General features: G+C 47.9%; 1 protein-coding gene across 1 annotated transcript; it reads right to left on the bottom strand.

Moving 5' to 3' along the window:
• Window positions 1-1,365: 1,365 nt before the first annotated feature.
• STEAP1 (STEAP family member 1) lies at window positions 1,366-7,885 on the bottom strand. The gene is made up of 5 exons (XM_004582288.4): window positions 7,800-7,885; window positions 7,348-7,459; window positions 4,705-5,217; window positions 4,008-4,172; window positions 1,366-1,709 (listed from the first exon to the last, which is right to left on the bottom strand). Exons 1-5 carry the CDS (start codon window positions 7,883-7,885, stop codon window positions 1,452-1,454), a joined length of 1,134 nt encoding a protein of 377 aa, XP_004582345.2. The 3' UTR covers window positions 1,366-1,451.
• Between the last annotated feature and the right edge of the window lie 10,484 nt (window positions 7,886-18,369).

The raw sequence follows: 18,369 nt of genomic DNA, 5'->3' as shown, positions 1-18,369 counted from the left end.
GGGATTATACAATTTCCTTTTTATTCTGGACAGTCCAAGTTTTATTTTTGCCTGAATGTGTGTATGATGTTACTGTTGCTTTACTGTGTTGAAAATGAGTTTACTTATTTGTTGGGGTCAGTGCAGTGGTGTAACAGGTTATTCCTCTGCCTGTGGTGCCAGCATCCCATTTGGATACGGTTCATGTCCCGGCTGTGCTACTTCCGATCTAGTTCCCTGCTTACGAACTGGGAAGGCAACGGAGGATGGCTGAAGTCCTTGAAGCCCTGCCCCGACACGGGAAACCAGGATAGAAACTTTAGGCTCCTGACTTGCAAGTGGCTCAGCTCTTGCTGTTGAGGCCATTTGGGGAGTTGAACCATGGATGGGAGATCACTGCTTCTCCTTCTCTGTGTAAATCTGCCTTTCCAATAAAAGTAAATACATCTTTTTAAAGGTTGTTTGAGAGACAGAGAGACATATAAGACAGAGAAAAAGCCCTTCCACCCACAAGTCTGTGTCCCAGATGCTAGGATAGAAGTCTGGAGTGGGTAACTCAGTTCAGGTCTCCTGCACGGGCAACAGGAATCGAATTACCTGGGCCATCATTAGCAGGAAGAGGTGGCTTTGGAACTCAGGCTGTCTACCATGGGACTTGGGCATTACAATGGGCATCCCGATCTCTCAGCTAAATGCCTACCTCCTGTTTTTTTTTTAATTTAGATTTATTTACTTTTATTGGAAAATCAGTTTTACAGAGAGAAGGACACACACACACACATACACAGAAAGATCTTCCATCTGCTGGTTCATTCCCCAAATGGCCACAAAGGCTAGAGCTTCTTCCACAAAGGCTAGACCTTGCAACACAGGTGCTGCAACGTCCCAGTGCTTTGGACCATCCTTCGTTGCTTTCCTAGACCATAAGCAGGGTGTTGGATTAGAAGTGGAATAGCTGGGACACAAACTTGGGCTCATATGGGAGGTGGTGCTTGAAGGTGGAGGATTAGCCAATTGAGCCATCACATCAGCCCCTTCCGTGTGCTTTTTCAGATAAATTTTTCATGAGTAAAATTTTGTTACATGAGAATGAAATTCTCTAACAATAACCATTGACATGGGATATAGCAGTGTCACAGATACAGACGATTACAGTTCACAATGCCTGTGCAGGGTGTAGCCAGGACTAGGGCTGAAGTCCACTTCCTTGGCAGTCTGACAAAGCAGATGTGATTGGTTTTGTTATGCTCAGCTTTACGAAACATTGACAATATGCTAATGATTAGGATTTTAAAGCATATTTTTACACTGAATCAAATCTGTAAGGAAATGTTCATGTATATGTCAAACTTGTCACCCATAAACAAAGACACATTAAGATGATGAAATGATCATTTTATTTATAAATACAACTTTGAAATATTTATAATGAAATATATAACTATGGAAAAAAATGTGTGTCAACAGTAATTCTACAACTGGGAAGACATCTCGGTTCTCTTAACTTTGGTGACATCTTCCCAACCATGTCTGATCTTCAGTATCTTCTTCCTCAAGCACGGCAGGAACAGTATGCCTTTAGCTATCATGACAGCGATGGGAAGCAAGACAGCTATCATAAAGGTTGGGGGTGTATACCACACAAATTGCTTTATATCTATCCATTTGTTCCAGGCAAAAACCAATGCATGCACTGTGCCCAGTAGCAGGGAAACAATTCCTAGTTTGCTCTGCAAAAAGAAAAACAGAAACAACTTGGTGAACATTGGCTGCACAGGAGGTTATTCCATCCTACATCATCCGGGTCTGTTGTGTTGCTTGGCAACCCATTCGTTCACGTGTATTTTCCTGTAGGATTTTTTAACAATGCTCACCCACATTTTCCCACTCTGTACAAGTCCCCCATCATCTCCTTATTTGGGTAATGCTCGTGTCTTCTGCTTTCTTGTGATCAACAATCTTGTGTTCTGATTTCCTAGTACCTGAAGGCTTGGCTCATTTCTCTTAGGACATTTATGGCACTTTGTCTCTTGTGCAGTTGCCTTAGTTCTATTAGGACTGTGTCCTTATCATGACAATCTGGCAGAATCAACACAATGATGTGCACTTGGTAGCTGCTAAAGAACTCTTGGTGGGTTTCTTGAAGATTGCTGCAAAAATCTATCTGAACTCTCTATTACTCGTGAACACAACTAATGTGCTACATTTTGGTTTTGTTAGCCAAATACTAAAGGGAATTAATAAGCAATGAATTTGGCCTTTGATTTAAAAAAACATAAAAGACATTCTGGGTCCAGCATGATAGCCTAGTGGCTAAAGCCGCCTTGTATGCGCCAGGATCCCATATGAATACCAGTTTGTGTCCTGGGTACTTCACTTTTCTTAAAGCTCCCTGCCTGTGGCCTGGAAAAGCAGTAGAGGACAGCCCAAAGCCTTGGGACCCTGCACCTACATGGGAGGCCCAGAAGCTCCTGGCTCCTGGCATCAAATCGGCTCAGCTCCAGCCGTTGGGGTCACTTGGGAAGTGAACCAGTGGATGCAAGATTTTTCTCTCTGTCTTTCCTTCTCTTTGTAAATCTAACTTTCCAATAAAAATAAATAAATCTTAAAAAAGACATTCTGATAAGATGGAAAAGTACTGATGATTACCACAATAATTTAATAAAATAAGAGAAAAATCTTAGCTGGTATAGCATTGCTTTGGCGCCAAACCTGCTTATTAATAGCTTATGCATCTATGTAACCTTGGGGCCTTATGACGGCAGCTCTTCTAGATGATTTCTGACTTCTGTTCACTTTACTGGAAATGATCACTGGCCTGCCAGAATGCATCTAACTCACAGTTACTTGAGCGTATTCTCAAGCCTCCATGAATACAATAAAATAGCTACGTTTACATTTCCAGATAGGCAGCAATAAGGCAAACCATGGTACAGCTGATTTTGAGCTCTAAATGAAAGCTTCCTGCACTAATCATTGAAGAGTACATGCTGTTCTTTGAAAATAATTTACCAGCTGTGTGCTCCATACTTATCACTGACCAGGGGTTGCACACTGAGGAAACTGGAATCAGTTATAATGATGCAGTAGCTAAATTAGCGAACACGCTGAGAGTGGCCTTCAGCGTGTGTGTGCCAGGCAGGTGGAGCAATGGAGGAAGAAAGCTCCTACTAGAGGGACAGGGAGCCCCTGTGGCCACGGGGCCGAGCTGTTTTTGGGGACTGCGGTAGCATCTCTAAGCTGTGCGGGGCCAGTTCAGATCAAGCCACACTTTCCAGCTTAATCAGGTGTCTTGATGCTTGCTGAAGTGAACTGGTGGATATCTAGAAATAGGGAGGGTGTCTGACTCAATGGAAATTTCCAAAGATGTCCACCCATAAATGCTGAACTCTACTTCAGACATCTTGGCAGTGCTTATGATGGGATTAAATTTACCCTCTGAATCCCGTCTTTCTGCGTCCTGGCATACTGCTCGTATTACGTGGAATCCTGAGGGATAAACTTCAGTAAGTCTGTGAGAGCTTTTGAATTTCAAGAATATCTAAAAACTTCTGAGGAAGCTACACAAAATTTAATTTGGAAAAGCAAAATGAGATCTCTTAATACCTTTTATAAATAAACTCCATATTTCCAGGAGAGACTTTTTTTTTTCCTGGCTAGTATGAAGCTGTGTAACTTAAAAGGTATTAAAGCCAGAAGACAGATAAAGGATAGTTTTACTTGTAGAGCACTGATAAATCATGGATAATGGTTACCTAAAATATATTTCTAGTTAAATGGCCAGCAACCTGTGTAACAATTTCAAATATCAGAATACTTTTATCTGGGGACTGCCTTTTAGTTGGGTCTAGAGACACTCTTCCTATTTGGAAACGGCAGGAAAAATGATGGGAGAATATGTTATTAATGGAACTGAAGTGTGGGCTCTTTGGTCTTGTGTTTTGTTGGGTGGGTCAAGGTACTTGCCATTGTAAGTGCCGAAAGATTAACCTCTTAGAGGGATCAGAATGATTTTATACCTCACTTACCTGAATATAGTGAAATTCTCTCCAGGTCAAAGAGTCACTCACAGATGGAATAGATGTCACAGCTAACAGGGCCAGGACGGCAAGTCCCATAATACCCAGAGACACGTAAATCTCCATTCTCCAGACATCATGCTCAATCCAAGCATCCGCTCTGCTTTGCTGGACCTACCAGGGAGTAAAAGAGGAGAGACGAATGAAAACAACACCGACTTCCCTCCATGTCTCCTTCCACACTTCCTGTCTGCTAGCAAGGCTCTGCAAACAGAGAGCTCACAGATCTGCGACCGCCCCTCCCCCCGGCATTCTTCAAACAGAAGTTTCACACAGCAGCTAGCAATTATTTTCCTCAAATACAACATGAATATGACCTGTCTTTTTATCATGCAATTATTATTTGATGGTTTGGACAAATTTACAGTATGTACCCACAGGTGGCAAATAAGCAGAACAATTAGCACTAACAAGTAACCTTAGAAGGTAGTAGAGGATTCGAACAGTCTTACCCATATAGTTGTTAAGATTGCACTTTTTCAAGTTAAAACAGGTTCTTCAATCTAAGAGTATATAACCAAGGCCAAATGAAGCTATAATAAAATCTTTTAAATGTTCAATATTTCCTTAACATATAAGTTCAACAGAAGTTTGGGGTATTGATATTACAATTGATATTACAATATTGTCAACATCTCCCTCCTACCTGTTGGTATGCCCAGTTCAGCAGCTTGTATCTGTAGGATCGTCTCATCGGATAGGATAAACTGTACAGCGCATGCAGTACACCGAAAAAGAAACTCAGAAGCCCAAGCTGCTTCCTTGCTAACATCCACCTGTCCAGCCAAGGTGGAAATTTCTTATACTTGGTTCCATTACGAAGTTGTACCACAGCTGCAATCACCCCCGGCAAATACACCAGTGCCAAGAGGGTGATGGAAACCATTGGCAGGACCTTGTTGATGACCAGGACTGGAATTTTGTAAAAATACTGGTGATGGGAAGTGACTAGAGGGTGGATTATTTCCCTCAGCAAAGTGTACAGGAAGGTCAGCGATGAGGTAAGAGCTGCTATCTTAAGTGGCAGGCGCCATTTTGGAAAGAGCGCCTGTGCGTGCTGCAGTTCTGGGGGGCAGTCCAAGTCCTGTGCGGGGGCTGCTCGGTGCGTGTGCGGGAGCCCAGGTCTTCCCAGCATGCTGCTCTCTCCTGCGTCCTTGTTCTACAAAGGAAAGGAAGTGGACATCTTAACACTGCACAAGACAACACCAGTGGCCATCGTGCTGCCGCTCGGAGACGACGGGTGTCCGGAGCCTTCCGCCGAGAGCCATCTTGCAGGTGATGGCCTGCTCCCTGCGGCACTGAGCAGGTCCTCCTGAGACCCCACGGAAACTTAGCTGTTTGAAGACCTGAAATAATGTAGCTGCGAAGCCAACACTGAGGAAGCTTTCTTTCTATTTTTTTTAAATATAGAAATCTTTGTAAAAATAACAGAAATAACTTATTTCCTGAGAAGGCTACACTTCTTTATCCGGTTGCACTTTTAGACAATGAATCGAGAGAAGGTTGCATTGAATAAGGCGTCATTCCCCTAGTTGACTGAAATACTAGCACACTTTTAAAAAACTTTCAAGTAATATATACATTTCATCGTGTGCTACCTGATGAGTAAGTTTACTTCTCACCCCATGTGCATCTCCGTGTGGAGATCCGGAATATTTTAATGCCTGAAATGATGCTAGTGATTATCTTGCTCATTACATGTTATGCAGAGTAATTTTAATTCGTAGAATTGCCTGTAATTTCTAGTGGTAAAAATAACAGCCCTTGCTGTCTGAATTTCACATGCAGTAATACATCACCGTGACGGCCAATGCTTTCTCCAGTTACCCCATTTTCCTAAATGGAGTTGAACACGATACAACTTCTGCCCATTCTGGATGTTAAAACAATGAGCTTAATCAACTGATATTAATGGATGGTTAGGAGCAGATTTTGAAACAGCAAGAAAGACACTTGAAAAATGAAAATGACTTTATTTGTGCATACTGTGTGAGCCTAGTGAATTTATTATTTGTCTATTAAGACAGGAGGGGCCCAGCACGGAAGCCTAGTGGCTGAAGTCCTCGCCTTGAAAGCGCCGGGATCCCATATGGGCACCTGTTCTAATCCTGGCTGCTCCGCTTCCCACCCAGCTCCCTGCTTGTGGCCTGGGAAAGGTGGAGGATGGTCCAAGGCCTTGGGATCCTGCACTCACGTGGGAGACCCAGAAAAAGCTCCTGGCTTCTGGCTTTGGATTGGTTCAGTTCCAGTTGTTGAGGCCACTTGGGGAGTGATTCAGTGGACGGATACCTTCCTCTCTCTCCTTCTTCCTCTCTGTATATCTGACTTTCCAAAAAAAGAAATTAATCTTTAAAAAAATAAAATAGGAGAAAATAAGTAATCTCTGGTAAAATTGCAGTTGAGATAATTTAGAAAGGTAAGAGATGGAAACCAAAATTTTCTACAGTTTTTCAATCAAATAACAGACTAAAAAACATTAAATCCTGCAGTTGGTCAATGTTGGATAAGAGATTTTTCTTCAAAAGTTCAGTTTTCGTTAAAATAAGTTTTGGTTACAATAATCTCTCAGGTGCTTCTATAGGACCCATGAGAGGAACACGGGCTTCTAGAACACCTATTCTATATGCAACGTTGGTTCTTTTTTCTTTTAAAGATTTATTTATTTTTATTAGAAAGTCATATACACAGAGAGGAGGGGAGACAGAGAGGAAGATCTTCCATCTACTGATTTACTCTCCAAGTGGCCGCAACAGCTGGAACTGAACTGATCCAAAGGCAGGAGCCAGGAACTTCCTCCGGGTCTCCCACACGGGTGCAGGGTCCCAAGGCTTTGGGCCGTCCTCAACTACCTCCCCAGGCCACAAGCAGGGAGCTGGATGGGAAGCGGGGACACTGGGACACTTAGAACTGGTGCCCATATGGGATCCTGGCACATGGTAGGCAAGAACCTCAGCCACTAGGCTACCGTGCCAGGCCCTGATGAGTCTTTCTAATTTAAAATCACAGACAGTTAGAATTGGAGGAACCATGGATGACCTGGTGCAGCTCTTGGACTTCATAAATCAGCCAAGACCCCAGGATCCAGTGACTTGCTGAGCTCCTTGGCTACGTTCCTGATACCCACAGCACTGTTCTCCAGGAACAGCACAGTGCCTTTCCCTCCTGCAGTGTAACCAGCAGGTATCTGAGGGCAGAGCTCAGCAGAGGAGGACAGACAGGAAGTCATGACTGTGACTCGGGGAGACGCAGAATGGTGCATGAATTATGAAAGTTACAGTTTTTGCTTTACCAGATAGTCATGTTCTAGAGTTCCCCGAGGTTTCATTTTCCAAAGTTCTTCTTGGTGTCTGGTATCGTTTCTGCTCTCCATGAATTCTTCCACACCGTGTGGCCAAGGCCACCTACAAGAGCAAAAATAATAATCTTCAGAGTGCTGACTGACACACTGGCGTCACCACTTTGCAGAGTGTCCCTCCACGGCCCCCAGAGCAACAGCAACGCTCTGTTTTGTCCTGGTACCGTGCGAACCGCAGAGGAGTGGGCGTTGCCTTTGATGTTAGGAAGATGTAAGTTCTCATTTTGGAGAAAATTAACCTTCTTCAAAGATACACAGAAGTAGGAATGATCTTTTTTGTTTAGAGGAACAATGTTTTAAGGGAGGTTAAATAAGATTATACCTTAGAAAGTCAGATCTCTACAGACTGTTGATGCTGGAATGTGAAACAGTAGTTCCTAACTGACTTTGCGGGGCTCTCTAGTCTGGGCTTCGGACGATGAACAGAACAGACACGGCTGGTGGGGGGCCCTGGTGGCGGTGTGACGGGCATGGCTTCAGCATGCCATTTCATCCTGGGGTTGGCCCGAAGTTAGAGTAATGCGCTGGTCTCTGCTGCAGAAACTGCTGGGCCAGTTCCAACAGGCTGTTGAGCTGTGCTCCCTGATGAGCTCCCACTCTTGCTCAAAGCCGTGCAGTCACCGGGTCCCTTTCTACCGCATAAAGGAATATTTTCCTCAAGAACCTTTGTGGCTCTTCAGCCAGGCTTGGTGGAACGTCTTTTAGGGAAGGGAAACATACAATGTCCCAATTCCCAATAGTATTTGTCATTTTATTAGTTCTACAATAATTTCCACAGAAATACATCTGAAATGTGCACTTCATGAAATTCAATGAGAAAAAAAACAGAATGTGATTGAGAGAAGATATCAAAAATATTTCTGAACTTCAGACTGCCTATCATACTTTGTTGAGAGAAAAGCTTGTCCAGGAAGAGTTGAAAACACTTAAAAAGCAACGCTGGGGCGGCTGAAGTACGCGCGCTTGCTGCAACTGTGCAGGGCGATTTCACTATTTGAACAGAAGGAAGCCAACAAACATAAGCAGGAATAAGAAACGGGGACACAGAACAGAGCTGGTGGCTTATTACAACTGGAGTTCTGAGACCAGGCTTCTGATTTCTCAATGGCATCAGCAGTGCAGTTTCCTTTTTGCTTAATTTAGAACTGGGTTTTTAACAGTGACCTTCAGAACAATTCTTACTGGTCAAGTATTTATGAATTCAACTCTGTGGCAGACACTGAGGAGGAAAAAAAGATCTTGGAGTCTGTGCCTCCCCTGGAGGAGCCAGGAGTCTGTTTCCTTAACACTTTATTCCACACCACTGGAGGACTTACCTGGAACTACTCCTCGAGTGGTTAGAGTGGTGTCCAGGGACACCAGGGAAGCACTTACTGTGTGCAGAACATGTTCTTTGTTCCAGGGCTGGGAAAAGATGTCATCAAATACAGCTACACTTATGCAATAGAGCAACAGTTCAGCAACAGGCATGCCAGGAGTGAGAACACAGTTACAGGAGTATGAGATGATGAAGCTTCCACTGCCCCCAACCTCGGAGTCTGGGACAGAGAGCTGGCATTTCAACACGGAACTAAACAGTAGAGTGATGTGTCCTGCAGGAGAGCCCCGTCACATGGTGGCACGTGAGGGGAAGCAGAGACCTGGGCCATTTGCTGACCTACAGCCACTGCAGATTCTGGGTAGAAAGCCAGGCTGGCCGTGGGGGAGGATCCATCCTTTTGTCGGTTCACCTGTGTGCTCAGAAATGCCCAAAATAAAAGAACAAACAACATACATTGTTTTCCATCAGGCATTAACCAAATAAACCAAGTTCTATCTCACACTCTGCTTGACAACAAAAGCGACAGGCACAAAGCAGGAAATGGCACAGAGCTAAGATGCTGGGAATGTCAGAACTTGACCCGAAGTTTGCTACCTTCGCCCCCGTTAAAAAGCGACCTGTATCTGATGGGGCCTGCTGTGTTTTGCAGTCCAGGATAGCTGGCCTGGCTTTCCTGCTAAATATTGACACAGCTCCACTGACTCATGCTTATGGCCACGGGTTGAGAACACGGAGAAACCCCATCACTGGAATACACTGTGGGTTTTCTTCCTGCCATTTCCGAATTTTCAAGTGCACACTGGCTTCACTGTGCTGTTTTGCTTTTAAAATATTGCTCCCTCCTGGGACTTGGCGTCCATACCCCATGAACGCTCTCTCACGGAATGTCAGGATGCAGAGGGAAATACTGTCACAAACAAGCAGCAGTCAGTGACCTGAAAGTGTGTGTGTGTGTGTGTGTGTGTGTGTGTATTTGTTGTTGTTCGCAAATCCTTCCAGTGGATTCTCTCTCTCTCTCTCTCTCTCTCTCTCTCACACACACACACACACACACACACACAATTTGATGAACAATCTTGGATGCCACCTGAGCCCCACCCAGATCCTGAAAGAGCAGAACCAACGCTCTAAGGATCGGAAACTAGAGACCCAAAGACCAAACTGCAGCAATGCGCGTGCCAGTCATTCGCCCAGTGCACTGCAAACTCGCAACGACTCTGCCGAAAGCTGCAAAACTTGTCATGAGAACCCATCCTAGGTCCGGGCTTCATCAACACCCACCGGATTTTCCCCCAGCCTCCGCAGAGCCAAGCCTTCCAGGGCGTGCGTGGCTCCGGGCCCTGGTCTGGCCCCAGCGGGAGCGCGGGGAGCCGGCACCGCGCGCGCAGGGGTTCGCAGGAGCCGCGCTCGCCCCGGAGCGTCGCCGCGTGCCCGGGTCCCCAGGCGTGCCAGCGCTCCGCTCCAGCCCTCCCGAGGCCGGCAGCCCTCGCTCGGCCTCGCAGGGCCGTGCCCACGCCGGGAGCACTCGGCGAGCGCGGACGACTCGGGACACTCACCCACTGCTCGCTGGGACCGGACCCTAAGCGGCGGCGCTGCCCGCGCCCGAGCCTCCACGGCGCCCGCCTCAGGTCGGGGCCGACCCCGCCTCCGCCTCCGCCCGGCGCCGCCTCCGGCTCCCGCCGGGACGCCCGGTCCACCCCTCGGCCCTGCCCAGGGCTTCCCGGGGAGGGGCACGTCGCCCGACCCTCTCCAGCTGCGCTTTCCCTTCCATCCCGGACGGCAGCGTAAGTCTTGGTTCTCCAGCGGAGTCCTGGTTCTCCAGCGGCGGCGTCCGTCACATCCCCCGGGCGCTGCGGGAGTAGGTTTCGTTCGGGAACCTTCCAGGCCTCCCGCAGGCAGAGCCCGGCCCGGGCTGCCAAACCCCTCACGTCCCAACTCGTCCGCAGCCCGTGGTCTCTGAGAAGTGGCTGGTGTGTGCCGTCGAGTCTGACTTTCTGAGAGGGACTGGCCCCGCGAATGGGCCAATCTCGAATCTTCTTTTAAAAATTACATTTTCTTATTATTATTTTTAAAAATTATTTGCCACGATACGGTTTTGTAGGCATTAGGGACCCCCCCCCCCCCCCTCCTCTACTTCCCTCCCAGTCTCGCTTCTGAACAGCTCCTCGAGCTGCTCCCGAGCCGGAAGGTTCCCGAAGCCCGGGCGCGCCCTCCCTTCTCGCCTCGGGCTCTGGGGCCTCCGACCCCGGCGCCGGCGCCCTGTCACGGGCGGGTTAGCGGAGAGCTGCACTGGGGCCCGCGGGCTCGGAGCTGGCGCCGCGCCCAGGGCCGGGCCGGGCTGGGGCTTGTTCTGCCAGAGCCCGGCAGGGTGTGAGGAGAGACTACAAGGCGAATAAACGCCCGGCCCTTCCCGGAGAGCCCTTCCTCTGCGCCCACGGTTCGCGTTTTGCGGTAAACCGCACTGGCTTGTTTTGTTTTGTTTGTAGACCTGGGCTTTCCGCGGCCTTCCTAAAGCCCGTCAGAAATTAAATTACTGTGGCCTGACACCTTGTGGTCGAAAGAAAGCTCTACACTTCTTACTGAAACTAGAAAAGAAGTTTTAGGAAAATCAGAAAACTGCGTGTGTGTGCTTCCGGTACATACAGATAATTAAAATAAGTTGTTAAGGGCACCCAAATAGGGTTGGATTTTTAAAGTGATCTTAGTCTGAGATGGCCAGACAAATGCATATACCTCCTGTTAGACTTGATTGAGTGAGCATCCGTTTTTTCGTATTCGTACCCAATGGACATGATTGTATTAATATACAGGATATTACTGTAAGCTCACTTTAAAACTGATTTTCTTCTTCCAGCTTAAACACTGAAAATCAAGTTCCAGATATTCTCTTTTCACAGATTGCAGCAGTTTTTATTTTGTGTTTTTAAAAAGACCTATTTGAAAGGTGGAGTTACAGAGAGGCAAGGAGAGCAGGGGACTGCTGAGGGCTGCGGGCCGGGCTGGGCCAGGCGCCTGTGGCCCCTGCAGGTCCCGCACGTGCTGGGGGGGCCAAGCACGCAGGCTCCTTGGCAGGGCTAACGGGAGGGGAAGCAGTGCGGCCAGGACTTGAACAGTTGCTTGCGTGGGATGCCGGCCTTGAGGGTGCTGGCTTAACCCGATGTGCCCCCATTTTTGCATTTTGTATAAAGGTTTTAATGCTGAATGTTTTAATTTAGTGAGTACAGGGTATTCCAGAGTGAAATGTTTGGAAGATGTGAGCTCACAGATGGATGACAGTAACATGACTAGTGAGCTTTTATGGAGTTGTCAAGTGTTGCTGTCCTAGCTGAAGGAGCCGCAGTTTTTTTCATACAGATGCCCCATGATTGTGAGCTGGAGGAGATGAGGGAAAATACAATTTTTGCAAGTTCAGTGCAAGACAGTCCCGGCTGCGCTCAGTCTCTTGAACACTCATCTTTCAAAACCCATATGCCTTTTGGAAAACAGTGGAGTGCTCTTGCAAATATTGCTGTGCTATTGCAAATATTGAAAAACAGCTTATGAGTTTTGGTATGACTCACAAGAATGAGCGGATTTTAAAATGGGAATTCAGCTGTGAGTTCTAAGCAAATTTGGATCACTGAGAATATTTTGTGATAAATGATAGCAAGACAGTGTATTAACAAAATCAGCCTTCATTGTTTTTTCAGGTCAGGTGCCAAGCGCTCGTGTGTCATGGAGAATACATAGCAATTTAGAATTCATGAGTACTTTAAATTAAAAAAAATATTTTTTGAAAGGCACCGTGATGGTGTCAGAGAACTGTTCTGTCCCCTGATTCAGTCCCCAAATGACTGTAGCCCCAGGGCTGGGCCAGGCCAGAGTCAGGAGTGATTGTGCGTGTCCCCCCGATGGCAGGACTATCCCCCCGATAGTCGTGGACCATCTTGCACTGTATTCCCGGGTGCATTACAAGGAAACTGGATCTGAACTGGAGCGATGGGAGCTTGAACTGGTGCCTGAAGAGGGATGGCAGTGTCATGGTCAGTGGTTTACACTGCTGCCCACAGCACTGGCCCTCACAAATGACATTGTCTATTCTCATTGTATCTGAAAGCCATAGAGAAAGATTTTCTATCCACTGGTTCACTCCCCACATGCTTACAACAGCTGGGCTGGGTCAGATGGATGTCCGGAACCTGGGACTGGAGCTGTTCTCCTCCATGACTGGCAGAGACCCAGGCCCTTGAGCCATTAGCTTCTGCTTTCCGGGGTGGGCATTAGCAAGGAATGGGGGGGGGAGCTGGCAGAGGAATGGAGTGGGCTTGAACCAGACGCCTAGGCATGGGATGGGATGTGGGCGTCCCAAGTGATGAGCTAAGCCCTGCATTACACTCTGCCCCAACAACCTGATTTAATTGAATTAATGGATTGTTTTTAGAAGATTTGTTTATTTGAAAGGTTGAATGATAGGGAAGGAGAGAGGGAGGGAGGGAAGGTGAGAGAGGGAGAGAGAGAGAGAGAGAGAGACAGCGCTCCCAAATGGCTTCACTTCTCAAATGGCCACAGTGGCTCTGGGCTGGACCTGGCGGAATTGAGGAGCCTAGAACTCCACCTAGGTGCCCCACGTGAGTGGCAGGCACCCATGTTTGCGGGTCTTCCATCACTACCTTCCCAGACACATTTACAGAGAGCTGCCTTGGAAGTAAAGCCATGGGGAGTTGAAGCAGCATCCATATAAGATGCTGGCCTTGAAAGTGGCAGCTTAACTCACTGTGCCACATCGCCAACCCCAACAACATGATGGGCTGCCATTTCAGAAGTGACTAAGAAAGACAAGATATGATTATATTATTAAAGATAATGCCAAAAAGCAATAAGTGTGGATTGTAAGTGGACTACAAGAACTGTATTTAGCATTCTCCTTGGGAGATGAGGTTAACTCCTGGGGGCAGTAATTTACATATTGATTAGCGGTAGTTTCAAAGCTGTCTGTGCTGTGTGAAAATGGTCAGTCTTTTTAGATGAGGCAAAAACCACCTAAAATTTAGAGAGAAATGTTTAGTCAAAATGCTTATTTTAGTAGAGACTAAAGTTTCACTGGCTAAATTTCTGATTCTATCAGCTTTGTATGAAGGTTTTCTTCAGCAGTTTAGTAAGCTCTATTGATGATCTTCCAAGTATGTGGTCTTGTTTTGTCCAGTTTTTCTGTGTGAAAGTGTCTGGGGGTAGAGAGAAGGTCTACCCTTGTGGCTAAGATTATTTTATACACCCTGTCTCCTACCCACTCACTGGTCTTCGTTGACCAGACACCAGCACTGTGGACAGTAAGCATCTGTTCAAGGTAGATTTTAAGACTAGGTGATTTGGGGTGAGTGTTGGCCATCACGGTGAAGTTGCTCAGGATGCCTACATCCCGAGTGTTGAGTTTGAGTCTCGGCTACTCCTCTTCCAATACAGCTTCCTGCTGGTGCACACCCAGGGAGGCCACAGGCGATGGCTCAGGTGCAGAGTCCCTGCCACCCACATGGGAGACTTGCAGTGAGTTCTGAGCACCTGCAGGCATTTGGGGTGGAAGTGAATGGAGGATGTTTTCTTGTCTCTTTCCTTAATTTTTGTTGTTTTCCCCCTGCCTGTCAGGTAAATGAAAATACATAATACATACATACCTAAAAACAGTGCATGATTTATTCCAAGAGCAGTCTGTCTTTCCCTGGATATGGCTCGGTGACGCTCAGCATTCCACGATGTAGGTGCATTTGGCCAAGCAGTAAAGTTGCTGCTTCCAGCTCCTGTCTCAGCTTCCTGCTGATGCGGATCCCGGGAGGCAGAGGTCAGGGCTCAGGACACTGGGCTTCTGCCAGCCACAGGGAGACCCAGACGGAGTTCCCAGCTCCTGGGCCTCAGCCTCAGCACACAGACATTGGGAGGAATCCCAGCAGATGTGGCAAGACCTCTGTCTCTGTCCCTCTCCTTCCCAAATAAATTCAAGAATGTAAGAAGCTGAGAGTCACTGATCCCAAGATTCCATGACAAAGTCGGTCCCGTTGCCTTTCAACCTGCTGCGGTCTATAAAAGGCTGATGCCCTGACAGTGGTTTCACAGGAAACCTTACCAATTATTTACATCCTAATATGGATGTAAATATTTTGGTTCATTTCCAAAAAACCCATTTCAGCATAAGGAATGTCATGTCAGGGTTTGGGGCATTTATACTGGAAGTTTATGACAGAGTTATGCCATAGAGCGAAGTTTTTTTTTTTTTTTAAGATTCGTTTATTTGAAAGGCAGTGTTAGAGAGGGAGGGAGGAAGGGAAGGAAGGAGGTGGAGGGGACAGAAAGATAGAGAGAGAGATTGAGAGAGAGATTGTCCATTCGCTGGTTCACTCCCCAGAGGACTGCAGCTGCCAGAACTTTGCTGGTCTAAAGACGGGAGTTGAGAGCTTCTCCTGGGTCTCCTGCGGGGGTGGCAAGGGCTCACGGACTTGGGAAAACCTCCACTGCTTTCCTTTAGTACCTGGGTTCCAGGGTCTGCACTACAAAAGAACTGGAGAAGCCAAGACTTGAACCAGCATCGACATGGGTGCTGGCATTGAAGGTGCCAGCTTTAACTGCCATGCTCCAAAAGACAAGAACTGAAGCTAAAACATTTTAGTATCTTCGTAATATTACTTATTTTAGGCAGATAAAATAAGGTATGTGGGGGTCACATGCCGGCATGTCAGTAGACCTGGTCTGGGGACCTGTGCCTGACATGTGTGGGCCCCTGTGTAGGGAAGCAGGGTCCCAGGCTGGCACGGCACACAGACAGAGGACTGGGCTTGGGGATCTGTATGCTTGTGGTATGGGGGCTGTGGATTACTCAGGGAAGTCGTTCTGGAGATGTGTGGGAGGGAGGACTGTTGAAGGAGGATGTGATAGGTGAAGAGTGACATTTTGGGGACTTCAGCCAACTTGGCTACTGCACTTGCAGGTAAACGAGACTAGGTGGTTTAGAGGAGGGAAAGTAGAGGAACTTTTGGAGCCAAACCAGTATACCCATCCATGTGGAAGACCTGAGCTGGGTTGATATCAACCACTACCTCCTGGCACATACAAAAGCCATGGCTATGCGTCCTGACTTGCAGGGTTCAACCACAGTACCTGCCAGTGAGTGTTGAGGTAGGGCATGGACCACATTGGGCAGGGCCATGACACTAATCAGTTCATGAGAGGACTGGGCCTGAGAACAGCTTCTGTGGGGTATTGAGGGATTACCCCTCTGGACTGCCATACCAACTGGTTTGCTTGAGGGCTAGGCTGGTGACTGGCTGAGCTAGGCCTGACCATGGAACTCAACAATGGGTACTGGGGCTGGGAACAGGCTGGGCTGGTCCAGTGTCTAGCACCTGCAGGAACACCCAAGAACTGGGTGTGGGGCAGGCTGGGCCACAGCATCCACCAGCATGTACGAAGGCCAACACTAGGCACAGACTGTGCCAGGTAAGGGCCTAGCAGCCACTGGCACATATAAGATCTGTTTATGGGAGTGCGCCTGGTGGGGGAACTTGGGGAACTCCCCTGGTGGGCCATTGTTCCTGCTGTGAGCACCTGAGTCAGGGCTGGGTGTTGGTCAGGCCGAGCAGGGCTGCTTCACCTGTCGACAGGTGTGTGGGTTGGCTCTGTAGGTGGCGGACCAGGCAGGGCCAGGCCAAACTACAGCACAGTGGCGTGTGTGGGAGCCAGGATGGTGCGTGGGCCATGCCAAGCTAGGCTAGCCTGTTCTGCCCGTTGCTTTGCATGAAAACCAGGGATGCGGGCAGGCTGAGCAGGGCTAGGCTACAGCACCCATCAGTGAGAGTTGGAATGGGGGCTGGGCGGGGCCAGGTCAGACTGCAGCATCTGATGGCAAAAAGTAGACAGTGATGGGTTATGCCGGGCTGGATTGGAGCAGCCACAGCATGTGCAAGATCTGTGACAGGGAGTGGGCCTGGTTGGGAAGCTAAGGGGATACCCCGGCTGGGCTGTGGTTCCCTCTGGCGAGTGCAAGAGCCGGAATGTGGGCGGTACACTGGGCTGGATATGGCCACAATATTCCTAGGCATGGGTGTGGACTGGATCTGGGGTGTGCCCAGCTGAGCAAGGCTCTAGCACCTGCTGGTGCTCTCAAAAGCTAGAGTGGGTGTAGGACAAGCTGGGCTAGGTCTCTGTGTCCACTGAACCTTGCAAGAGCTCGGTCTGGGAGTGGACCAGGCAGGGCTGGGAAGTAGCACTCAACAGTAAGAGCTGGAATGGGTGTGAGCCAGTCAGGCAAGGCTGCTCGTCCTTCAGGCGATGCTTGGACCGGGGCAACGCTCTGTGGGGATGCTGCTCGCCTCTGCCGTGGGTCTCCCAGCCACCATAGAGTGCTGTTCTTAGAAAGAGCTAGGCAGGTACTGTAATTGAATACCAGGGCCATCAAGGAAACAAACCTATATTTGATTTTTTTTCTTACTTTTAGCCAATAACCTCGACCCATTCTATTCTTATAGGAGCTATCCCACGTCAGGTGACACCTTTCCAGATATTTCTGCCTGTCCAGCGTCGTGACAGTCCCACGAGTGGAACATCTGTGTCAAGCACTCCAGGCACATTTCGACAGCATTTCCAGATTTTCACAACACCTTGGGCTCCCAGTTTTCCTGAGTTGCTGTGTTATCTTAGCAGAGAAGGAAGGTAACCTCTAGTGCTCATTACTTCAGTCTGCTAATAAGCATCTTAGTGTGTTAAGTGTCTACAGCATTGTGCTAAATCCTGTAGGATAAGTTCAACCCAAAGAGTTACAAGACTCCCGTACAGTGCAGTTTGCAAAGAAAATCCGCATCGAAAGTGTAATCAGACAAAAGAAGGGGGCAGAGCTGGCGTTCTTCTTTTTCCAAGTTTAATTTCTTCATGAAGATAATTGTGGTAAGTTTTTTGAGAGCCATTCAGAAAACTGTTTGAAATGTGAATTTATATCTAGTGTAAATAATGACAACTTCTGCATCATGGTCTTTAGATGTGTTCTGATGAGAGTGTGTATATGTGTATTCACACAGATGTTTGGGCTACATGTGGGGACAGGGGATGGAAACTGGAGAGCCCTGTGGCAGTGGGGAAGGGGAGTGTAGAGGCTTGGCAGGGGCTCTCTCCCACTGTACCGCCCTCACCTTGGATTCGACTCCTTAGGTTGAGCAAGGCGTTCATCCGTGCTTATCGAATGGAGGGCACCTTGGGGGGAACTGGGGCTAGAAGTTAGCAGTCAGTGCAGTCAGACACGGTGAAAAGGTCAGCGAAGGGTCCCTGTTGGATTCAGGTAACAGCATGAGAGCAGGCGCTGAGGACAGAAGCTCAAGGGCAGAGTGCCACGGACTGTCACTGTGCAGGTGTCACAGGAGGGGCAGGGGTGGAAGCAGAGAGCCTGGCGCCTGCGCGGTGTGGTGAGCGGGAGAGGTCAGGTCCTGTATGTGTTCAGAGGCAGGAAACAGTGTGAAGAGACAGGGCGAGGAGGGCGAGGATACGTGAATATGGAGAAAGAATCATTGGTGAAATTAAGTGCTGGGAAAATAGGACAGAGATGAAGTCCAGAACCTATGGGCGGTGGGGAATTAACTTTGCAGGGAACCGGGGGAATCTGTCTCTCAGGGACAGAGAGCAAT

Source organism: Ochotona princeps, chromosome 20 (assembly GCF_030435755.1).
Source record: "Ochotona princeps isolate mOchPri1 chromosome 20, mOchPri1.hap1, whole genome shotgun sequence".
Lineage (NCBI taxonomy): Eukaryota > Metazoa > Chordata > Mammalia > Lagomorpha > Ochotonidae > Ochotona > Ochotona princeps.
This window is presented reverse-complemented; position numbering and strand designations above follow the sequence as displayed.